We start from the raw sequence: 24,171 nt of genomic DNA on the forward strand, positions 1-24,171 counted from the left end.
GCCTGCCTGGAGTTGCCCTCTCTCCTCTCTCGGGAACAATGGACTCGCTGAGGTTTGCTGCCACCAACCCCATACTTGACTTGGGGGTGGAGTCTGTTCCTTTCTGTGTCTCTTTGCTGAAGTGTGGGCTTCGGCGCTCAAGAAAGAATGTTTGCTTCCACTGACCCTCCTGGCAGCTTTGCAGACCTCTCCAGGGTCTGTCTTCCGTTGAGTTCTGTCAGTGGTGGGCAAGTAAGTGAATTATGGAGCGTGTGTGTGTGTGTGTGTGTGTGTGTGTGATTTTTGCTTCATTTGATCTACTTTAAAAAATTATATTTGCGCAATATAATTAGGTTTTGCGTCTTGGAACTATTTTTTGCTGTTGTCAGAAGAGAATCCGGCTCTTCTCAGACCTCAAAGACTTGTTTCAGTCACTTCCCCCTTTAATTTCTGAAATTAAAGTCTTCTCTTTCTCTGTTTCCTTGTGTAGAATTCTGATGGCTTATATTTGAGTTATAGTATATTAGTGAATTGCTATTAATGAATAGCTAATGATTAATTGCTTTGGTGTAATAATTCATTGTTATATTAATGTTTTCTGAAGGAGATTTTCTCCACAAATAGCTGTTTCTCTTTACCTCTATCCTGTAAGAGCTGAGTTAGAAATGACGATAAAAGAGAAGAATTGACAAGTCACATTTTGCTTTTGATTTGCTGACATGGTCATTGGCATCCTTTTCAGTAAAATACATTTTACTTGTGCTTAGTTTTGCTTTAGCTGAGAGAGCTGTGGAGTTGTGTCTGTTGGGATTACCTGAGTTACCTGCCACCTGTACTGGAATCTGTATGAAGTTGTTTGGAGAAGCTGGATTTGTCATTCTTTCTCATGAGAGTATTTCACTTAAAATACCATGTGAAGTGCCTCCCTGGTGGCTCAAGAGGTTAAGTTGCAGCACAATCAAGCTTTTGGCAACCACTGCAGCATGAGTTCGATCCCCAGCCAGGGAGCTGACCTCTCCTGTCTCCCCGCTGCTCCCCTCAGCAGTGTATCTCAGTATATCCGCCTGTTCGGCTCCCCACTCTGTCTCTGGTGAATCCTCTCACCCCCCGCACCTCTGGCCTACACCCCAGTTCTTGTGTGCATAAATAAATAAAAAATAAATCTTAATAAAAATACCAGGTGAAGCTATTTGCGTGAGACCCATGTGTGGGAATTGCTTGGAATTAGGCTGGGTATCTCTTTGGTTTCTTAGAATCAGATCCAGCACTTGGCTTAGCTTCTGGTGCCTTGTACAACTCTTTGTTGTTGTTGTTTATTTTTTTTGGTGCATAGAACTGGGGTGTAGGCCAGAGGTGTGGGGAGGAGATGAGAGGATTCACCAGAGACAGAGCTGGGAGCAGAACAACTTGATTTACTGAAGTACACTGCTAAGGGGAGAAGCAGGCAAGACAAGAAAGGTCTTCCCCGCCTTATGTGGTTTAGCTCCCTGGCCAGGGATCGAACTTAGGGCCTAGCGGTAATAGCGCTGAGACTTAACCCCTAGGCCACCAGGGAAGCCCAAGTCTTTGTATTGCTAAGAACTGACTCACTTAGTAAATCAGTGAGTAAATCATGTGCTACATGGCCCTCTGAGCTCTGGGAGTGAGAAAGGAAATATGAGTTTTGAATCTTACAAAATGTGTCGAAAGCCCAAATGCAAATAAAATTGGGAAGACCTGATATGATGAAGATGGTCATAAAAGGCTTTCTGTGGATTCCTACCAAACATGTTTTTTTCCCTGCCTTTATACCATGTGGTAGAATTGTTCTAGATTTTGGATTTTTAAAGCATCTAGGGAGACGTCTCAATTATACATTATTGGGTTGTGATAATATAGCCAGTTCTGTGCATGGCCAACTGTGCATGAATATCTTCAGTGGCTTTTTTTTTTTGAAATGAGACAGTACAGATTGTTTCTCTAAAGAATCATGACTGGCAGCTATTCAGGGCCCAGGGGTGCTCTTTCCTATGCTATCTCATCATTCTCCTCTTGGCTATGGATGGTCCTTCTCCATTTTACAACTGAGGATATCAGATGTCAGGGGAAAGGTGACTCTGGAATTCACTTGGTGAGTGAAGAAGCCAGGTAGAAGCTGGTTTTTCAAAAACACAATATCCCTTTCTTGCCCACACCATTCCCTCTGGTCATCTCTCAAGCTCCCCGCTTATGGAGAAGGCTCTGAGCTGAGTGTTAGGAGCACTGGACCCTCCTCCCTGGGTAGCTTCTAGGTCTGAGCAATCCCAATGTCACGTGTAGGCCATTCTCCTCTATGTATGTTATAATAGCTGATTTCTTATGGTGCTTTGCAGCTTCAGAATCTCTATCCAGAATCTTGCCCAGGGCCTGTGTTAGCTCTGTTGGATTCTCCTACAATGTAGAGAAGAGCTGACACAGTCCTTTTATCCAGCTCTGCCTTGGCTTCCCTGCCCAGCATGAAGGGGTAAGGGATCTCCTTAGATGAGCTAAATCCTGAGCCCTTACAAGACTGTTTGCTCTGGTTGCTTCTTAGCTGGCATATCTCAGTCTGTTCTTCTCCACACTTATCAACCACAGTGTCTGAGACATGCTCTCTCTTGTGTCAGGGGTGCTCCTGCCAGTTATATGTCCATCTACCCCCCCTCAAAAGCGTAACCTCCTTGCACCAGCCCACCTGTTATCCCACTCCTTAAAACAGGGTGCATACAGTTAGCTATCACTCTATCCCTCTCTTAGGTCTTTCAGCTGATGGCAGGTGGTTGAGAATGGACAAGGAAGAACAGTGAGAAAGTCCTTTGTTTCCAATCTGCACGGTTAACTCTATCGGTTATTCACAGATGAGTTTAAAAATTGTGGGGGGCCTCCTTTGGTGGTGCAGCAGTTGAGCACTGGGCTAGGAAGCTGCCCGCAGCCTCTGCAGCACTGGTTGGATCCCCAGCTGCTGGGGAGGGTCCCACATGGTGCGCAGACCTCTCCTGCTGCGCCCGCTGCTCCCCTCAGCAGTGTATTTCGTCAGTCTGCCTGTTCTGTACCCCGCTCTAGCTCTGGTGAGTTCTCTCACCCTCCTGCGCTTCTGACTGTACCCAGTGCTTGTATAAAAAAAAATTGTTGGGTACTGAGATGGGGGTGACTACATTTTGACTGACATTAAAAAGGAGTAAGCTATCACCAGCACCATCCACCCCATCATGCCAGGGCACACGCGAGAACAAAGAAGTTGGAAAGACACTTTCAGCAGAGAGGAGGAGGGTCAGTCTCCCAGGTGGAGCGCTGGAATTCATAGAGTGACAGTTTCAGTCTCAAATGGTCAGAAACTTCACCTGGGACCACAGCCTACACTTGGGAAGCTTAGTGCTTGGGTACTTGTTCTCTCAGAATTCCAGGTAGGAAGTGGAGCTCTGAATGGGGAGAGGAGTGTTATGCACACCTGTTGCCCTTTGTCATCTGCTGTGACCTCTGCCCCTGCTCTCCTGAGTGCTTTAGGCCCTTACCTTTATTCTTATGTCTTCCCCACAGGCAAGAAGCGAAACCCTGGCCTTAAAATTCCAAAAGAAGCATTTGAGCAACCTCAGACCAGTTCCACGTAAGTCGGCAAGATCATCCTCTTAATCCAAACACTTTCACATTCCAGATTTTCAGGGAATGGGGATTCATTTTAGGATGAAATACCTTGACTTTGGAAATAGTGTTACCTTGAACGCAGAAAGTCATTTGCTCATTGTTCTGAATCCTGAGATCACCACATTCGCTCTGCCAATTCAGAGTGGGGTGGCTCCAAATTCAGGGTCTCTCACTGTGGTTAGCTAACTGGGTTTCACAAATGCACTTGGCAGATGGTGTCCTCTGTAAGGCCAGGAAGACTCCTGAATGTGGACTTTGCTTCCTTTCCCACATAGATTTGAGGAAACAAGCAAATCCCCGTGAAAGCTCCTACTGTAAAACTTGGGTTGAAATGGAAAGATGGTATTTGTTAAGGACTCAGCATCTAAGTCCTGGCCCATAGAAACAGAAGACAAAATGAGTAGAGAAACCCCCTTTTTCTTAGTTCACACTTTGGCCCAAATCCCAGGAGTCCTAGTGAGGCAGGATTCCCTCCTCCTGAGCTTCCCTCTCATGGGGGGAGGGGATCGTGCACCAGGCCTTCCCATCAAACTGTGACCACTTCTCAAAGCATCTGCTTGGTAACAATGGGCATTCCAAGGGAACAAAGCACAATGGAGGGGCTAGGGATGTAGAGAAAAGAAAAGGAAGCTATCACAATGCGAGCCTGAGTTTTTAAGAGTTGTGCTCACTTCTGCAAAAGGGCCTCCCTTGGTAAAGGTTTTGTCCTTAAGTGTGATCATCAGGTCGAAATGTACGCCACCTGGTGTTGGAACGAGCTGGCGACCATGATCTTGTCAGGTAGTTCTTTGCTGAGATCAGTGGCCATTGTGTTTCCTGCAGCAATATAACCACTTACCAAAATAACTACGGAGCAGAGAAGAGGACACGCTTCAGAATTCTGTACTGTAGTTCAAGGGGAAAACTCAGAGGAGACTATTTCTTTCGGGAGGATCTGCAGGAGGAAGAAGTGGGTTGTGTGTGTGCACACGCGAGTGCTCAGTTTTAGCCTATGTGTAGCCTTATATAACCAATACCATAATTAAGATACTCAACTGTGTCGACACTGTAAGACTCTTTGGAGTTATTCCCATATAGCCCCACCTCCCTTTTAACTCCTGTTCCTGTTGTCCCTAATTCCTAGAACAAATCTATTCTTCATCTTCATTTTGCTATTTTATGATTATTATTCAAATGAAGTCATGCATTTCCTTTTTGAGAATTTTTTTTTCATTTGGCATAATTTCCTTAAGACTCATTCAAGTTGTTGCCTGTGTTAATAGAGTTCGTTCCTTGTTACTGCTGATTACCATCTATGGTATGTCTCTATCACTTTTTTTAAGTCTTAAGCTTTGCAGAAGATATGGGTAGTTTCCAGTAGGCATTATTATGAAAAAATGACTATGAACATTTATGTATAAGTTCCTGTCTGAAAACAAGGCTTCATTTCTCTGGGATTTCTGCCCACTAGTGCAATTGCTGGGTCACATGGCAAGTTCACAGTTTTGAAAGAACAGCCAAAGTATTCTCCAGAGTGATTGTACCATTTTCATTTTCACAGCCGATGTAGAAATGATCCAGTGTCTTTGCATTCCTGCCAACATTACCACTATACTTATTTCATTTTAGCCACTCTGACAGATGTGTAGTTATAATATCATAGTAGTTTTAATTTTAATTTCTGTAGTGGCTCATGGAGTTGAGCACTCGTGGTTCTTTGCTTCCAGCCATATATCTTTCATGGTGAAATGCCTATTGCATGTCTTTGCCTGCTTACTAATTAGATTGTTTTTTTTTAATGTGGAGGTTTGAGAGTTCTTTATATATTCTAGGAGTTTGCCGAATATGTGATGGAAAAATATTTTCTTTCTGCAAAAGGGCCACCCTTGTTTTTTCATCTGTTTTGACCAATTGAATCTAGCAATTTTTTCTCTTGTGGGTCATGCTTTTGTGACAAGTTTAAGAATCTAGTTCAGTGTCCTAAAGATTTTCTCCTAGAAGTTCTATAGGTTTACATTTTAGATTTAAGTCCTTAGTATATTTTGAGCTTCATTTTTGTACAAGGTGTAGGGTTTATGTGGAACTTTATTTATTTATTTATTTATTGCCACTGCATTTCCAGTTGCTCCAGCAGCAGTTGTTGAAAAGCCTTATTGCTCATCTTTGCCTTTACTTCTTTGTTAAATATTAATTGTTTGGATCCATTTCTGGGTCCTCTGTTCTGTTCCACTGATAGGTGTCTCACCCTCTGCCAGTGTCACTCTTCTAGATTATGACCACTGTACAGTAGGCCTAACACTGAGCAAAATGATCCTTCCATCTTTGTTCTTTTTCAAAATGACTTTGGCTCTTCTGTTTTTTTCTTTTTTCATGTAAGTTTTGGAATAAGCTAGTCTATGTCCACAAATCAGCTTGTTGAGGTTTTGGTAGGAATTATGTCTAACTTGCTGATCCATTTAGGGACAACTGACTTATTTCTACATTGAGTTTTCAAAACCATGAACAAGGAGGATTTCTGCAAATTTTGAGTTTTTCTTTCACTTCTTTCATTAGTGCTGTTTATTGTTTCCTCTGGAACATTTTCTTATATCAATGTCCCAACTATCTTACATTTAGTCCTTCCCTCAAAAACTTCATTTTTCAGCTTCTAACTTGTATTAATTGTCTGTGTTTTACAAATTTTAAATCCTTCCTTAGGATAAATAAAGGAATAAAACCCAGTGTAATCATAAAATTAGCTTCTGTGTTATCTTTCCTTCATAGAACAGAATAAACTTTGAGTCTGCTTTTCTCTTTCACTGTGTAAAGCTGAGAGTAGCACTTTATTATTGTAGACGATACCAGGTTAGCTCATGGAGTGACTTGTTATTATTATTTTAATACTGAGGCTCAAATTTGTTCTCCTAAAGAAGAAGCTTCCCGTTTGAATTTTTCTTGGCAAATTTTTGGTGTTGGCTTGGTGACTCTTACCATTTTTACCCTGCCCCCTTTGCTGTCCACACAAAAACAAATAGCCTGGGGTAGACTCCATCTCCTTCTTTCATGTGTGTGGTTCCTCTTTCTGAGCTCTTTGGTTGAGTAACTGATGCCAGTGTCTCTTGGAGCTGGGTTCCTTTTTTTCTATGCATTTTTATTTTACTGCTGGTTTTTTTTTTTTTGTGCAGAAGAACTGGGGTGTAGGCCAGAGGTGGGGGTGGTGAGAGGATTCACCAGAGACAGAGTGGGGAGCAGAACAGGCAGATGTACTGAAATACACTGCTGAGGGGAGCAGCGGGCGAGACAGGAGAGGTCTGCTGCACCATGTGGGCAGCTCCCTGGCCAGGGATCGAACTCAGGCCATAGAGGTAATAACGCTGAGACTTAATCCCTAGGCCACCAGGGAGGCCCCTTGGACCGGGGTCTCTGAACTGTGCCCCACTTGCTTAGCAGTAACTAATTCAAAACCAATTCTATGCTCATCAATTTTATTACATTTAATTCTCCCAAGAAACTCAACAGGCAATTACTATTCTCCCTTTAAAAGTGAGAAAACAAACCTACCCAGGAGTGCTTCATGGGTGAGGGTTCAGGCATGAGTTAGAATACGTGGGTTTCTATTTGGGTTCTAAACTCCACCAGTTGCATGCTTTAGGCAAGTTTCCTAACCCCTCTAAGCCCTCGTTTTGTAAGAGGGTGGTCCCCAAGGAAATGGGAGGTTCCAGGTTCCCTGCTTTACCCAAGGGAGGGTGGAGCTGAGCAGAGAAGAAGCTGGAGATGAGACTGGGGCAGGAAGAAAGCCGGATGGAGAGCAGGAGGAGACCTAGAGGAGGCACGTGGAGCAGAGACGTGAAGAAACTGTGCTGGCTTCTTGGTCCTGGGCTGGGTGACACAGATGTGGGTGAGAGACCCATGGGGAGGTGACAATGGCAGCTTTGATTCTGGTTTTGATTTTGCTCTTTTCCTCCCAGACTTGTGTGTTTCTGACCCTTTTCTATGGGTCCCCGCTGGAAGGTGCTTGAGACTTGTGGCTGCTTTCGGGCCTTGCTCTGGGCCAATCCCGTTTGGGTGGACTTTTACCCACAAGAGGGTGGGTAACTATGGGTGCTTGATTTAAAAACTATATTCTTTGTTTTTTCTGTATTGCACACTAATAATATTAAAGTTCTTTCCCATTAAAGGTCTATATGTTTTGTCTTGATGTGGAGGATGGCAGAACCTATTTAGAGCAGGCAGGTTTGGGGGCTCTGGGGTGCCCCTCTCCCTGCCCTGTAACAGTTTCCCCTTTGAAAAACAGGAATAAACAACAATATAGTTGCCATGTGATTAGATGGGAGAATCCATAGTAAGTATCCAGCCTCCTGCCTGCTCCATTGTGGTTTCTCAGGGAAGGCAGTTCTGAGTGTTGTTAGAACTGCCAAGCTTCGAATGGGAAGAGCTGGCATCCAAGCTCAGGACCCTCTGACTCTCAAGTATGTGCTCTTGGCCACACTTTAGACCAACAGAGACTGTGCCCACCAGCTACAGCTTGTGAAATGAGAGGCCAGACCTTTCACTCCTGCAGTTGAGAAGACATTGTGGTGAGGTCCGGATTCTAATCTCGCTGTCTCTTTGAATGATGTAATATATTAAATGGTCTAATATGTTCAATGTCAACTTTTCATTTTAAGATGGAGATAATCTCAGCAATCTGAAAGGATAAACTCATGGGACCTCCCTGGTGGCACAAGGGATAAAAGTGCAGCATTATGAAGCTATCCACAGCCACTGCATCATGAGTTCTATTCCTGGTCAGGGAGGTGACCCATAGGGCACAACAGACCTCTCCTGTCTGCGGCTGCTCCCCTCAGCAGTGTATTTCAGTAGATCTGCCTGTTCTGCTCCCCACTCTGTCTCTGCTGAATCCTCTCACCTCCTGTATCTCTGGCCTGCACCCCAGCTATTATGTGCATATATAAATAAATCTTAAAAAAAAAGGATAAACTCATGCCATTTGCGGCAACATGGATGGAGCTGGGAGGGTTTATGCTAAGCGAAATAAGTCAGAAGGAAAAAGATAAATATCCTATGGTTTCTCTTGTATGTGACATATACAGAAACGGAACACGAAACTTGCAAGCTGACAGTAGATCTGAGGTATCCAGCAGGGGAGGGGGAGAAGAGGGGCCAAAACAGGGGAGGGAGGAGCTCAGGGAATGTAGTGATGGATCACGGGTGCTATGGTGGTGGGAGAACTGTGGAGGCTACACCCGAGGGGAGAAGTCAAATGCTGTTCAAAAATGAACAATAAACTATGTAAGAAAATAAATAAGTAAATTTGGAGAGAGAAATATAAAATAAAGTGGAGATAATGATACTTCTAAGACTTAAGAAAACTACAGACAATAAAGGGTCTGGCACAGACTCTGGCCCAAGAAGATGCTTAATAAATACTGTTGAATAGGCCATTTTAGTAACAGAATAAATTGATTGCTCATGTAGAATTGCAAGTCAACATTATAATAAACCAAAACTGGTTGTTCATTTAAAAAAAAAAAAAAAACAAAACCTATTACCAGGTGACCTTTGAAATACCTTTGACCTTCCAGGGAAGGTGAAACTTGTTTTGTAATAAGTTTGGTTCATTCCTCATTGGACTAAAACATTGAATAAGCGACAGAGAACATCCACCCACTGTATAAACCTCCTGCAGAGACTCTGTACTCCGGGCAAACTATTGATAATATGCCCAGCCTTGAGCAGGACACAGTGTCAGCTAACCCAACATGAGCTGTCGGCTTTGGCTCCATCTTTTGATGCTCTTGGCAGCCTGGAGGAGCCCGAAGGCTTGAGGCTTGGGTGGCTAGATCATTTTCATTAGAGAAGGCCTGGGTGTCGGAGGCAGGTTCCTAGGATTCAGTCAGACTTTGGATTGGGACTATGGTTCGCCACCTGGAGACAAGTTAGTTAAACACTGAACCAAGCAGTTTCTACTCTGGGGATAATGATACACATAGATGTGTATGGTGTGTGTGTGTGTGTGTGTGTGTGTGTGTGTTGAAAGAATTAAATGAGATGCAGGTAAAAACACGTAGCACGGTTTTTAGCTCATATCCTTTCTTCCTTAGATCAAGACTAACATTCAGGGGATGTGGGTTTTATTTTCAGCTCTGTTGAGGACTGTATGTCCCCAGCAATCACTGAGATTTTCTGGTTTTCATTTTTCTCAGTCCAAGAATGGCATGAAACCATTCTATTAGATGAAGGAGTATAAAACTGAAGTAAGTCAACTTTTTTTGTCAAAGGCCAGTTAGGTGATAGTCTAGGCTGCCCAGTTCATAGACAATCTCTGATGGATGTTCTTTGTTGTCTGTTTTCTCACAATCCCTTACACCTGTGAAACTCTTCCTTAGCTGGGCCACAGGCTGTAATTCGTAGCACTCTGTAATTCATAAACTATGAAACTATCAGCCCTGGCCCCAAATCCTTGTTGGACGCAGGTAGGTGGAGATGGCACCAATAATTTGTGACCTTGTCATTGGTTCATAGTTTTTAAAAGGAAAGCTGCTGAACAGTTGTAAAGAATTATTCACATTTGAAGTGATACTTGCTTTTATTTCAAAGTTCTGGTGCAATTTGTACAAACAAATTGTGACAACTAAAGAAAAACAGCTTTGGGAATTTTAAGAATGAGAAATCAGAGTTTTAGAAGTTTGTGTTTTTCAGGGACACTTTTCTGAAGAAAAATTCCCCTCTCAGAAATGCAAGACACATGAAAAATCACTGCTGTGTGTGGTGGGTGGTGTGTTTATGGTGTGTATAGGATTGGGCTTTGTGTTTATATGTGTGGTATGGGGTGTGTATGTGTTGTGTAGTATTTGTTGTGTATGTGTGGGGTATGTGTAGGGTGGTGTGTGGGGGTGTATGGAGAGGTGTGTGGTATGTGCAGAGGGGGTGCGTTTGTGTTAAGTGTAGGGTTATAGTGTATGTTTATGTGTGTTGGGTGTGTGTGGTATTTGTGTGGAGTGTGTGTGGTATAGTGTATGTGGTATTTTTGTGGGGTATGAGTGGAGTGGTGTGTGTGGTATTTGTGGGGAGTGTGTGTGTGGTATTTTTGTGTGGCATGTGTGGGGGCTGTATTTGTGGAGTGTGTAGGGTTAGAATGTGTGTTTATGTGTGTGGTGTGTGGTATTTATAGAGTTTGTGTGTGGTGTGTGTGTTTATAGTGTGTGGGGTGAGGGAGGTGTGTGTGGTATGTGGGGGGTGTGTTTGTGGTGTGTTTAGGGTTAGAATGTGTGTTTATGTGTGTGTGTGTATGTGTGTGTGTGGTGTGTATCCTTTTCCTCTCTCCTAGTCCCAGGCTTTAAATTAGTATTTGGAAAAACCTTTCTGTATTCCATGCATACCAGGGGGATTTTGAGGTGAGGGAGGACTTACTTTTACAATCTTAATCGACTCATGTTTATATCTGTATTTATTTTCCTACTTTTTTTCTTGTTTAGTTTCAGCAGATGGCGTAGAAGGACACAATACATCAGGTTTGGGAAAAATTGCCATTGGCCAAGGATCCTTTTTTTATCTCTCCTTCCTTTCATTTTCCTTGTATCTTTCTGGAACAATTCTGGCAGGGACTGTCCTGTGGGGAGGCCCTGCTTGCTCCCTCTCTGGTCACCTTGTTGTGGTAACACCAGGATTCTTTTGTCTTTAGCATCTGCTTACTTTATTGGTTTGATGGGGTTAACAAGATGTTTTTTGGCATTTATTGTTGTTCTTGTGATTCGTTTGATGCATTTATTGCAAGAAAATGGATTCCCAGGTTCCCAGTTAGGTGCACACCGCGGTCAGACAGCTTTCTCTAAGGGACTGACATTACCCAAGGAGGCACTGAATTTTGTGAGTTAGCATAACCTTATGCCAAATCAATGTCTCTTTTTAAAACAATTAGGGGAAAAAAGTAGGCTATTTGGGCACATTGATATTCTTGTATGAAAGAAAAAGTTTGGTGTTTTCTGGTAGATAAAAGTATGCATGACTTATTTATTTATTATTATTAAGATTTATTTTATTTATTTATGCGTACAAGGGCTAGGATGTAGGCCAGAGATGGGGAAGGTGAGCGATTTACCAGAGAAAAAGTAGGGAGCAGAACAGGAGGATCTACTGAAATACACTGCTGAAGGGAGCAGCAGACGAGGGATCAAACTCATGCTGCAGTGGCTGCTGATAGCTTCATAGGGCTGAGACTTAACCCCTTGCACCACCAGAGAGGCCCTGCATGACTTTTATTTGTTGGATAATTACCATGTGCCCTACATCCTGCTAATAAGCATTTTACTTGGAATATCTTATTAAATTCTCACCTCTACTGGAGGTCAATATAAAGACCTCATGAGAAAGAAGAAATGGACGTTCAAATAGATTTTTTTTAAGCCCAAATATATTGATTCCAAATCCCATACGATTAACATTGGAATATGCTTTATTCCTCAGGAAAAATCTCTCCAGTTGCATGATTTCAGAAGGATATGTTTACTGCAGTAGCTCAGGTTTCTTTTTCTCCTCTTTGTCTCTCTAGGCCACCTCGAGACTTAGACTCCAAAGCTTGCATTTCTATTGGAAATCAGGTAAGAAAAATATTACTAAATATTACTAGTGACTATCTTGATCCTTTTAGATGCATGCTTTTGGATGAAGCATTGCAACATTTATTTTCCGGACCATGTTGTCAGGGGGTGGATCCCAAAAGTTTGAATTTAAACAGAAGTGATATGTGCAGTTCTTGTTATTCTGAATGTCGAACTGAAGTCAGGCTGTGTGGTCCTGATGGAAGGTATTTAAGGAGAATAGATGATTTTCTTTGGGACGCTTTTCTTAAAATACAGATCTAACTGCTTATCAGTTAGCAAATGGATTGCACCTGCAATGAAGAGGACAAAGACATCGGGGGAAGAGAGCTGATTTTGAGCAATCTGGAAGCTGAGCTGGAGTGGGATCTGTGTATTGCCTGTCAGCAGGTGGCAAGTTGTGGGAGTCTAAACATCTCCCTGCTCTTCTTGCTTTCAGTGGCTGCTGGGAAAAGCCTCTAGAACAGATGCTTCCAGACCAGAAAAAAACCCTTAGTGTGTTGGGAAAAAACAGAGAATGGACAAGATGGTCTACATCCAGCCTGTTTTTGTTTTCCTGACATGATTCTTATTTCTCTCTTATAGAATTTTGAGGTGAAGGCAGATGATCTGGAGCCGATAGTGGAACTGGGGCGAGGTGCCTATGGGGTGGTGGAGAAGATGCGGCATGTGCCCAGTGGGCAGATCATGGCAGTGAAGGTAGTATTGACATTCCCCAAACTTTTACCTGTGCTGTGTGACTATCTTGTCAATTGCAAATCAGCCCTTTTGATGGAAATGAAGCAATCTTTTATGCGGTGAAACAAAAGATCATTGGCAGAGAACAATCATTTCCCTATAAATAAGTGGGAGATGCTTTCTTGGTACCAGTTATATCAGTTACTGATAATGAAACTGAGGCATCCGCCCCTTCTTTGAATTTTTTATGCAGCCACAATGCCATCACCGCTGTTAAAGGAATTACAATACTTCTACCTCATCATCTAATACTCCGTCCAAATTAAAATTGCCTCAATCATTTCAAAGTTGTTTTTTTTTTAATTTTTTTTTGTCTTCTTGATTGTTCAAATCTGAATTTAAGCAAAAGTTGTGTCTCAAAAGTTTCTGTTATTGTCTACTCATTGGTTTTAGGGTATTGTCCCCCAAAATCAGGAAACCAGGGTTGAGGGGGAAAATTATCTCCATTTGCATTGTTTTTTCAGCTGTGACAGGAAATTTAGAATCACTATGTATTTCTTGAGTAGAGGCCACAGGACCTTGGACAATGACCGTTTCTGGATAAGTTCATCCATCCGGGCATTTGTTAGAACTATGAGTGCCCGGATGCCTGGGTCCTTTTGCTTGTGGAGAAGGGAACTATCTTTTCCTTACCTTGTAGATTTTTCAGTTTGTTCTGCAGACTCTCTGCAAAGTAGGTCAAAAGCATGAAAGCCTGGTGACATGATATCTTCCTGTTAACATACATGACCTAGTCAGCTGACCTAGCCATGTATGTTAAGATCATATATGCTGGTGTGATGGCTTTCTCTTCCCTTAGAAACACCAGGAGCAGTTTCTCCACTTCTGTTTGATTCCTTCTATTCCCTATAGCACATCGATACTCTGACAGTTGTTTAGTCCAAATATTCTTGTTCTCAAAGAGAATATTGTTGGGGGGGGAGGTTTGGAAGACCCCAAATCAGCCACAAAATACTGTGGCCTTTTTGCAATGAACAGACATAACTCAGTCAACCAGACCATTTTTGTTTCTTAGAAATATTCCAACCATTTGGGATATTATCAGTTTGTTTCTTACCAGGAATTATTTGGGAAATCAATAGGTAACAGTTTTCTTTGTTCTTCATTTTTACAAGTAGTTAATCACTTAGGGTAGACTTGTGACAGGTTTTGCTCGAAGTTATGATGGGAATGTGTATATTGTGTTCAAGACAGGACTCTTCCTGGCCTCTGCTTAACTAGCTGATTCATCTTCAGAGCAGTAACTATACATTTCTCCCCTGTTCCCATGTAGCGGATCCGGGCCACAGTCAATAGCCAGGAGCAGAAAAGGCTACTGATGGATTTGGATATTTCCATGAGGACGGTGGACTGTCCTTTCACGGTCACCTTTTATGGTGCACTCTTCCGGGAGGTAAGTAATTCTTTAGCTCAAAGTCCAAGGGGAGCAATAACTTGAAAAGAAGTTTCTGTGATCCCATCACTGCCACAGGAGGGCTTTCTGGTTTGGCCTGTCTTCTTGAGAGAGCTGCATGCTTACAGGGATGCCATAGCCTGCTGCAGAATTGCCTTGAAATGGTGACTTTTACAAGTGGAGTTAACCCTTTTAATGATTCTCAGGCTCCCTTCTTTCTGAATTGGTTTGTCTATTTTGGCAGAACTGTGTATATCAAGCATCTATTGACTGATTTGTAGGGGGTCCTCAAAATCGGAAATATTCTGGGCTTTTGGCCACTTGCTACATTGCAGCGAGCCTTGCATACTGTTGACCTCTTTGCTCTACCTCTGCTTCTCACTCTGCCATTAAGTGGATCTCGATGCTTCGTCTCACTCTTAAAAGCAGGCTTTGATTAACTGGGGCCAGTGGTGAGTGTGGGAAGTGAGACATGGAATATTTATCCAGACATGACTCCGAGAGGGCAGTGACCAATTCTGGGATCTTGTGGTCATTGGCATTGAGGTCTCAGGCACAGGAGGTCACATTCAAGTCCTGCTTGACTGTCTGCTAGTTTGCTCTTTGGAGATAATCTTGCTAGTTTTTAATTCCTCGAAGATCTAGAAGGGAAACTACATTTCCTCCAAAAACTCAAGCAAGAAATAGTTCTTCCTGACAGGTGCAAACTGTGTCTTCTTTCTTTTTCTGTCCTCTCTAATAATCTCTGAACTGATCTGTCTCCAGGGTGATGTCTGGATCTGCATGGAGCTCATGGATACGTCACTAGATAAATTCTATAAACAAGTGATTGATAAAGGCCAAACAATTCCAGAGGACATCTTAGGGAAAATAGCAGTTTCTGTGAGTATGTCACAAACCTACTCAAGGGGAATGTGAGAAGCCTAGACCTTATGTGTCTGTGGTCACAGTATAAAGAACCCTTCCTGAACCTCTACTTCCATCCAGCACATGTCAAATGCGCAAGTGCATCTGTGGATGGATAAATGAGAGCTTTTCTTTCTGAGCACAGTTTAGAAAGTTTCACTAGTTGACTTGGTATGGTAAATTCTAAAATACCTCCAAGCAAGACCTACATCTGCTATGACCTCATTCCTGGTTTCTATGCTCTGATATTCATTTATTTTGATTTTTTTTTTGCAGATTTTTATGTTTTCTTAGGCTGAATAGGCATAGAAGGAAACAGAAGGTAAATGGAAAGAAGGGCTGTTCTCTTAATGACTCAGGACAGTAGAGAGAAAACAATGCTGGAGGCCAAATAAAAACCCCACTAGATGAGTGAGACATCCTCTCTGCTATAAGATAGAGTCCTCCCTGCTGGGCAGAGTCCAATTTGTGTGATTTCTGCGTATTTCCTGGAGAGGACCAATGCTATTTGAGAAAATACCTCACCTTGTGACCTTAAGCCAGGCATAATAAATAGTGGATATACTTAACATTCAATTTCTTTCCAGTGATGGGGAGAAATAAATCTGTCTTGTGTTTCTCTTGCAGATTGTAAAAGCATTAGAACATTTACACAGTAAGCTCTCTGTCATTCATCGAGGTAAGCATCCGTGGAGCTGTGTTGGCTGTTTCTCTTATAAAATTCATTTCTTTTAGCTGGAGTTCTTCCTCCCTCTCCTAAATGAATGGAAGTAGAATTGAGCCAAATAAGACAGCTAAAGGGACTACTTTGGGACCGGATAGCAAATCATTAAATGGCTGTGCTTTAGCTTTCTGAAGCCATAAAAAGATGTGACCTTTATATTATTCATTTTGAATATAAAATATCTGTTACCAAGCCAAATTTTGGGATTCCCCATTGATAATTCTGCTTGAGAAGGATCAACATTTCTCTAATATTCAGTAGCAACTGGAGGCTTGTTAGAAAATCAGGGTCATGTGTCACAAAACATGAATCTGTCACAAAATCAGAACCTGCATTTTAGTAATTTCCTAGGTACTTTAAAGTGCACTGTATACATTAAAGTGCAAAAGGTTCTGGTATAAAGCACAGTCCTTTCAGACAGCAGGAGGCAGGATGATAAGGTGAACAAATTGGTAATTTGTCTGTTATTCTTCTCCATTCTTTCTTTTCTTCCGCCCTACTCTCTTTATCCATCCACTCACCCACATATACATTCTGTCACCTTTCTTCTATCCGTCTCTCTACCCATCCATTCCTCCACCCATTCATTCATCCATCTACCCACCCATGCATGCATCTCTCCATCCATCCATCTATCCCTCCGTTCACCTATCCATACATCCATGTACCCATCTGTCTACTCATCCATTTATCTTTTATAATCAGTCCCAGTATTTATGCAGCACTGTGTTTATACAATACGATCCTATGTGCCCTGAGGGTATCTGAGAAGATAAATATTCTTGATAGGGAATATACAGACAATAGACAAATATGTAACATACACATGAAAAAGGGAGCCACGTTAGAAATATGAAAGTACCAGTATGGAAATAGTCTAGGAAGAATATGAAACAAGACAGTGATTACCAATAGGTGCCTAGAGTAGATATCTTGGAAGCGAAATGCTCAACCTTCAGGAAAAATAATGGAAAATTTTGACAGTTCCTAGGGCATTGTGATTTGGTAATTCTTACACTTTCTGTGATTGAAATTTACAGAAATTGAAATTGAAAATAATGTAAAATGCCTCAGTGTGACTATTGTTGTTGTTGTTGTTCATTGTTATCAAAAATTGGGAAACAGGAAGGAGAAGAAAGTTGTGGAGGAACCTAGATAGGAGGAAGAATAGGTATTATCCACAAGATAAAAGTTATTTTTTAAGAATTTGTTTATATTTGAAAATATACATAAGGCATAAAAATAAAATGAAATTTATATATCTGCTGTTTAGTTTAAGGGAAACTTAAAGGATAACTTTAAAAGTTTTTAGAATAACTGTTTTCTCAGATTACTTATCCTTTGTGAGAAGTGTCACAAAGGAAACACTTAACTGTAATTTCTAATTCCATAATCCAGAGATGATAGTGGTTCTGGCAGGTGGTGTGGAAAGCATGCAGCTTTCCATCTGAAAGAGTCATTTAAAAATATTCACTAATACCCTTCATTCACATTCGGTGGTGTTTTGTGACCTGCCAGGTGGTCTGGAATTAAGTGAATTCCACCAAGTGACCCTTGACACACCTCTTGCAGAGGCTTCAATCAAAATTAGTCATTTTGATTGCATTTAGTGTATCTTCTGTCACAGTCTCACGTCTCATTCTCTTCCTCCTACACGGATGTGATAGATCATCATGCACTGGGCTTCTAAAAAATTGTCAGCACACTCCACATGAGATGGACCCTCTAGATGATTAAATGTACAGTGCAGTATAGCTCATCATGGGCAATGTAGTCCAGGAAGTCTCTAAAATTTATTCACCCTGCATAATTCACTGAGCATTTGATTCAGTGGCAATTTTTTAAGTACCTACTTCATGTAAGGAGGCAATGAAGATGATAAAATAAATGCAGAAAGCAGTTCTTCCCATGGATGGGTCCACAGTTGTATAAGAAGGCTTCCCATAAAATAGAAAATAAACTGAAAGCAGTAAGAGGTAAGGAAGTGAGTGAGGGATGGCAGTCTCCATGGGGAGAGGAAGGAGATGGAGCATGGAGCTTCTGGGCCCTCTGGTGGTGGAGAAACGAATCCCCAAGCAGGTCAGGATGATGGACTCCTGGCTGTTCTCCCTTCCAGATGTCAAACCTTCTAATGTACTGATCAATGCTTTGGGCCAAGTGAAGATGTGCGATTTTGGAATCAGTGGCTACCTGGTGGACTCTGTGGCTAAAACGATCGACGCGGGGTGCAAGCCCTACATGGCCGTAAGTACCCGTCATGGCCGCTGCCGCACAGGCCTGTGGGAAGCAGGAAGTGGAGACCCGCGCGGGAAAGCTGTTGTGTTCTTAAATAGTTCTTGACTGAAATACTTAGTCACTTGCTTCAGATATATTATTTTTTTAAAACAATCAATCAAGAGGTATATTATTTGGTGAAAAAAAAAAAAAATACATGCCCACACAATATCCCACAGTGAACTGCAATGGAGTGTTACCTTGTTGGTTGAGGCCAGAACAGAAAATCGAATTTGTGTGTGTGTGTGTGTGTGTGTATGTGATCATCACTTATTGAGAAAAATGAGGCAATTGCCCTCTAAGCCTTGGGTTAAGGTCACTACTTGCTGCTGCTGTGCCTATGTATGTGTAATGTGGTGTTGGGAGGGGTGTATGTATGTGGGGTGGAGTCAACCAGGAGATCAGGTAAGTAAATAGAATTTAAATTACCCAGACTAAAGCAAAACAAACCCTAGATACATATCTGACTGCAGAACCGAGGCTAACAGAGGGAGAGCTCAAGGTGTGGAGAGCCAAGTGTGGAGGGGGCACCACAGACTGTGTGGAGGATTGTGGATGCTGGGGTGGTGCCTACAGTGAGGTGACATACAGCTGAAGAGGTCTGACCCTGTACCTCTGAATCACATAGAGTGTTGTAAACCAATGTTTCTTCAATAAAGTTAATACAATTAAACACACACACACACACATACATTGAACTGGCCCAATCAAGTCAGTAGGGTTAGTCCGACAGACCCTCACAGTCATGAAGAGGATTGCCATCAGCAAAGACTGATGGGACTCCTCGAATGTGAGAGACACACAGTATTTGGGTTGGGCTTGTGCTTGGGATCGAAAAGCTTCCAGTGTTCAGAAAGGAGGTGACATTAGCTGCTGCTATTCACACAACTCTTGTTGATCCAAGAGTTCTGCACTGTGGGTGTTTTAAACCAGGATAATTCTAGATCAGCAAAGGGCCTTTCTGACATATTCCCCGTTTCTTCTTCAGGCAAAAAATTGAAATTAGTTTTGAATTGTGAGGGCACTTTGATCCGTGACTGTCTCCAAGAAAAGCCTAATGTAGACAGAAGGAAAGCCCATGGGGACGCTGATGTTTATTGTAGTTAGTGAGTCTTCTGGGCCCGGGAGGCACGTTACCAGCTTGAAAGAATTCACCTGGCAGCTGTGCTCGTCCTGCCCCAGAGACTCCGCTGAGCTAAGAACATCATCTCAGTTTTTTTTTTTTCTCCCTTTCTCCTTTCCAGCCTGAAAGAATAAACCCAGAGCTCAACCAGAAGGGATACAGTGTGAAGTCTGACATTTGGAGTCTGGGCATCACTATGGTAGTGTATAAGATGAGCCTCATGGGCTGTGAGGTCCCAGACATGATGCTGGGGTGGGGTAAACAGCGTGGCAGACACCCTAAGTGTTGATCTTGGGCATCTTCCCTATCTGAGATGGCAGGAGATTTTGAGTGGCCATTGTTTGCAGTATGGGCTAGTAGAAATACAGAACCAGGATTGGGCAAATCCAGTTTTTTTTTTTTTAAAGATTTATTTATTTATTTATTTATACAAGCACTGGGTACAGTCAGAAGCGCGGGAGGGTGAGAGAATTCACCAGAGCCAGAGCGGGGAGCAGAGCAGGCAGAAGGACCGAAGTACACTGCTGAGGGGAGCAGCGGGCGGCAGGAGAGGTCTGCGCGCCATGTGGGACCCTCCTCCGGTGGCCGGGGAGCAGCTGGGGATTGAACCAGCGCTGCAGAGGCTGCGGGCAGCTTTGCAACCCAGCGCTCAACCACTGAGCCACCGGGGAGGCCCGCAAATCCAGTTTTTCTCTTTGTTCCTTTTCTAACTACTTGTGTGCCTGTGAGTAACTGATATAGTCACATGGGCTATCTCGCTGACATTATCTGTAACAGGAGAAGGTCTAGCTATTATTCCTGATAGTTTTCCTTAATAGTTTCAAATGGAATTATTCTAATCAGAAGCTCAACTCAAAGTGTACTAAGGGGTGAGGACCTGCTCGAGCTGCATTAACCAGGATGCAGGCTAGGCTTCCTGGAATGTGCTTATGATGAAGTCTTCTCTGTTGAGGTCAGGTATAGCCCAAAAGACATGACAACAGATAGAATCATTTCCATGGGCACAGCCCAAAGGTGATATGGTCAATGCCCCGTTTGGCAATCATAAATTGTCAGTGTATCACCAAGGTCTGGAATGATCCCCTGTTTTCCTGGCTCATTCCCAGACTGAGCAGCTGATTAAATCCCATGAATTATTTCATGACCCTGCCCAGAAAACATGTGCTCTTGGAATGGCAAAGTGGCCTGTACTCAAGTCCAAAAAAAGATCAGTCATTTGGTCTAGGTTGTTTTTTTTCCACTTCACCTCGGGCCCTGTAGATGGCAGCAGACGATCAGCGCTTGGGGTGAGAATTAACTGTTCAGAACCAGCATTTGAAAAATCATTTGCTCTTCCATCCTGAAGTTTAATATTCCTGGCTGATGATTTTACCCAGGGCCATGGTGGGTTTTAATAAGAACTATTTTCAATAGACTTAAATGGCTGTCCTAGCAAGACGGTGTTTGAAAATCTCCAGCACTAGAAATTGGAGGGTGAAATTGCTAGAGAATAACATTATTAGTTTCTCATACACAGTCCCCCATACTTGAACTTCACCTTTGTATTTATCACTGGCTTTCCAGGAATGAAACACAGCAGATTCCCTAAAGTTGTCCTCATTAAGCTGTTGTCTCCTTGTTTTCCTCTCCCCTCTAGATTGAGTTGGCCATTCTTCGGTTTCCTTATGATTCATGGGGGACTCCTTTTCAGCAGCTCAAACAGGTGGTGGAGGAGCCATCGCCACAACTCCCAGCAGACAAGTTCTCGGAAGAGTTTGTTGACTTTACCTCACAGTGGTAAGAGAACTGCATCACCCAGGTGCCAGCGTTCAGGAAAAAGACACGTCCTCATGAGTTTCCTTTGCCGCTTTTAACCCATGTGCACACATGCATTCCAAAAGCATTTATGGAGTGTGCCCTTGATCCCAGAGAAATCACGATGCCTCTATTCCAGTCCCTGTCCCCACTGAGTGCAAGTCAAATAGGGGCGTGTCATCCATCCATACTGATTATAGCGCATGATGGCAAGTCTCGTGATACACATAGGGTATTTGGGGACCTCAGAAAGGGCATTAGGGTACAGTTTCTGGAGGAGATAAATCCTGAGCTGGAACCATGTGAGGTGCTTTCCAAGTGGAGGGGAAATGAGATTAGGGCCCAGGTCTTCCACAGAAGGAACATCATCCATCATGTCATAAAAGTGAGAATGTCCTTGATGAGAGCTGTAAGCAATTTGATGTTGCCTAGAGCATAAAGAAGAGGTGGTGGGACCCCTTGGAGACTAGGAATGGGGTGCAGATAAGACACACGCAGTTACCTTGGATAGAGAAGACAGCAGGTAATTTCAGAAAGTTACTTAGAAATGTAGTAGTCCTGCCTAGTAATTCTAGTGTTTTCTAGACTGCCTCCTGGGGGGTCTATGGAGGGAGTATGGAAGAAGTTGTGCTAATACTGTGGACTTGGTTTTCATGGAATCAAGGAAAGTAAGAGTGGAGCTAGGTTTTTTTTTTTTTTTTACTAGGAAATCTAGTGGTTTCTGTCTGCGTAGGACCAGAGGCCATCATAGCTTGATACTAATGATCTTTGCAATGGTGCAGGAAAGAGGTGCCAAAGTAAAGCCCACCATGGCACCATATTTGCTTATGGGGGAATCCTCAGAAACAGATGAGAACTGTGAGGAAGGGCAATCAGAGATGTTGACAAGCCCAGCAATTACCCTCTGAGACAAGCAATTCTGGTCACTTGCTTCTGAGGAAGGTGCTGGAGCACTGAAGTCTGAAAGTCTAGAGGATTCTGAAGCAACACCTTTCACAAGGCAGTCCTTCCTTGGCCACCATGCTCTTTGGGAGCAGTGTTCTGAATACAGATTTTACTGGGAAATGTAACGAGACAAACATGAACAGACAAACTCTGTGGCTTATGAAATGAATGTCCCTTAAGCTTTTGGGGAGCTTGAGGTTCTAGATCACTGTGGTACTTTTCCCTCATGATCTCTAAAGTTGACCCACCATTGTGTTTGCTCTTGGCTGAGCGACCAGAGAAAGGCAGGCATCTTGAACTCTATTTTGGTGTGTGGTGGGTGCTACTTACAAGGGTGCATCCTTTGGGTGCCCATGGAGGACCCTCCCTCTGCTTCCCTTCAGTGAGTGTGGGAGTGGTGCTCCACCTGCCAGGTGGAGATGGATTCATGGTTTGACCTTCTGGATTCAAGAACTTGTGTTTTTAGTTGGTTGGTTGTTTTTAACTGCCATGTTCTCCATTGTGTAAAGGTCACATAAGATAAGGGATAGTCATCTTGGATATTTCAGGGCAGTAGTTCAAGAGAAGTTGTCCAGGAGAAACACCTTATCTGGGAAAGTCTTTTCAAGTTGTTCTTCCTATAGCTCCTATTCCACCTATCCCTTTTCCCTAAGAGTCTTTGGTAAGAACAGGCTGAGTTGACAAGTTTGAGAACAGCGAGTTTCTATTGTGAATCACTAAGAGTTCTCAACTCTGCCTGCTCCATATAAAGCTTAGGAGAACTTACAAATGCACTGAGGCCTCGGCCTCTGAGATTCTGATTGAATTGGTCTGGGGAGGGTCCTGAATATTAGTATTTCCCAAATATTGTTAAGTGAGTCTGCAGTACAGCTTGAGCGAGAACCCCTAGTTTAGATCTATGAGCTGTGGACCTGTTATTAGCTGCTTCCTGTTCAAAAGTTATTTTTCTTTTGTGACTTATTTAACAACCACTCATTTACTTATTTTCCTTTTACTAATGTACCTTTTGCTCTTACTTGAAATTTCCCCTAAAGAATAAGAGTGTTGAAGTTTTTACAGGTAAATTTAAAAAGGAAATCCTTGAATTTGTTTCTCTAATTTTAATGCATGATGTGGAAATTCCAGATATTTCAATTACTGTTCTTTCTACAGGATTCACCCTGGATTCTACCTACCGCCCTAAACACTCACATAGTATCTCCACAGCCCCCCCTTTTTTTTCCTGTCTTTTCTTCTCAACTTTAGATTTTAGTCTCAGCTATTATATTTCATAAATTAAAAAAAAAAGTCAGTCATAGGTTTTCTCCAGCTTCCTAAGAATTGCTAATCGTGTTAATACTGTCAATTCCATATCCTTTCATTTGTGTGCAAGGAAGCCAGTCTGGCTTGCTTATGGCATTTACTCAAAAAATAATACCAAGAGCAAAACTCAAATCAATTCAACTTTGAAGTCGTCAAAGAATAAGTTCTTCAAATTTCAGTGTCGTAATTCCGGTTGGATCTGATCCTTAAGAAAATCAATTGTATAAAACAGGGAATTGTTTTTGTTGGCATGGAAATTGGGAAATGGAAGGGGAATATTAATGTTGATTTTATGAACATTTTTAGTTAAGCTCTCCTATTTCAGACACGGGTTCACTTGCTTTCTGCCTACCATAAGCCACCAATATATTTTCTTAGCTACCCCTCAGTATGAATATTATTTTGAAGCCAACTGAGTTGGCAAAGTTATCTAATACTTTCAAAAAATGGCACTGATTTTCCAAAAGATTTCATGAAGGGCTTAGATCTTTATGGAAGCAATTTTATTTTTTGTATGTGTCAGTATATGGATACAGACATCCTTCCCTCTTGTTTTTTCACTTGTTGGGCTACTGACAGTTCTCAGGTTGATCTAGAGATGAGCAGAAAGAAAGGAAAAAGGATTATGACCTCTGAACATGTTTTCTATTTCCTGCTGAAGAGAAGGACCTTTTCTGTGAGCCTACCTCCATCTTCCTATACATAAAGCTGTAATTTTGAGACACATCTTCACAAAAGGACCTTTATCAGGTGGCCTCTATGATTATGACCTCGTCTTAAGACTTCCCAATAAAAC

At 42.4% G+C, this 24,171-nt stretch overlaps 1 protein-coding gene across 2 annotated transcripts in view; it reads left to right on the forward strand.

The window, feature by feature from the left end:
• The window catches only part of MAP2K6 (mitogen-activated protein kinase kinase 6), a 117,246-nt gene that overhangs the window by 70,692 nt on the left and 22,383 nt on the right, over nt 1–24,171 (forward strand). For both annotated transcript variants that reach the window (XM_054689658.1, XM_054689659.1), the window contains exons 2-10: nt 3,514–3,580; nt 12,128–12,176; nt 12,762–12,875; nt 14,188–14,307; nt 15,073–15,189; nt 15,841–15,892; nt 18,054–18,181; nt 19,456–19,533; nt 20,971–21,110. In XM_054689658.1, coding sequence (XP_054545633.1) covers nt 3,514–3,580; nt 12,128–12,176; nt 12,762–12,875; nt 14,188–14,307; nt 15,073–15,189; nt 15,841–15,892; nt 18,054–18,181; nt 19,456–19,533; nt 20,971–21,110 — 865 coding nt within the window. The remainder of the gene's footprint in view (nt 1–3,513; nt 3,581–12,127; nt 12,177–12,761; nt 12,876–14,187; nt 14,308–15,072; nt 15,190–15,840; nt 15,893–18,053; nt 18,182–19,455; nt 19,534–20,970; nt 21,111–24,171) is intronic.

Source organism: Talpa occidentalis, unplaced genomic scaffold, assembly GCF_014898055.3.
Source record: "Talpa occidentalis isolate TD23 unplaced genomic scaffold, MPIMG_talOcc4v2.1 talOcc4.7, whole genome shotgun sequence".
In the NCBI taxonomy this organism is placed as follows: Eukaryota; Metazoa; Chordata; class Mammalia; order Eulipotyphla; family Talpidae; genus Talpa; species Talpa occidentalis.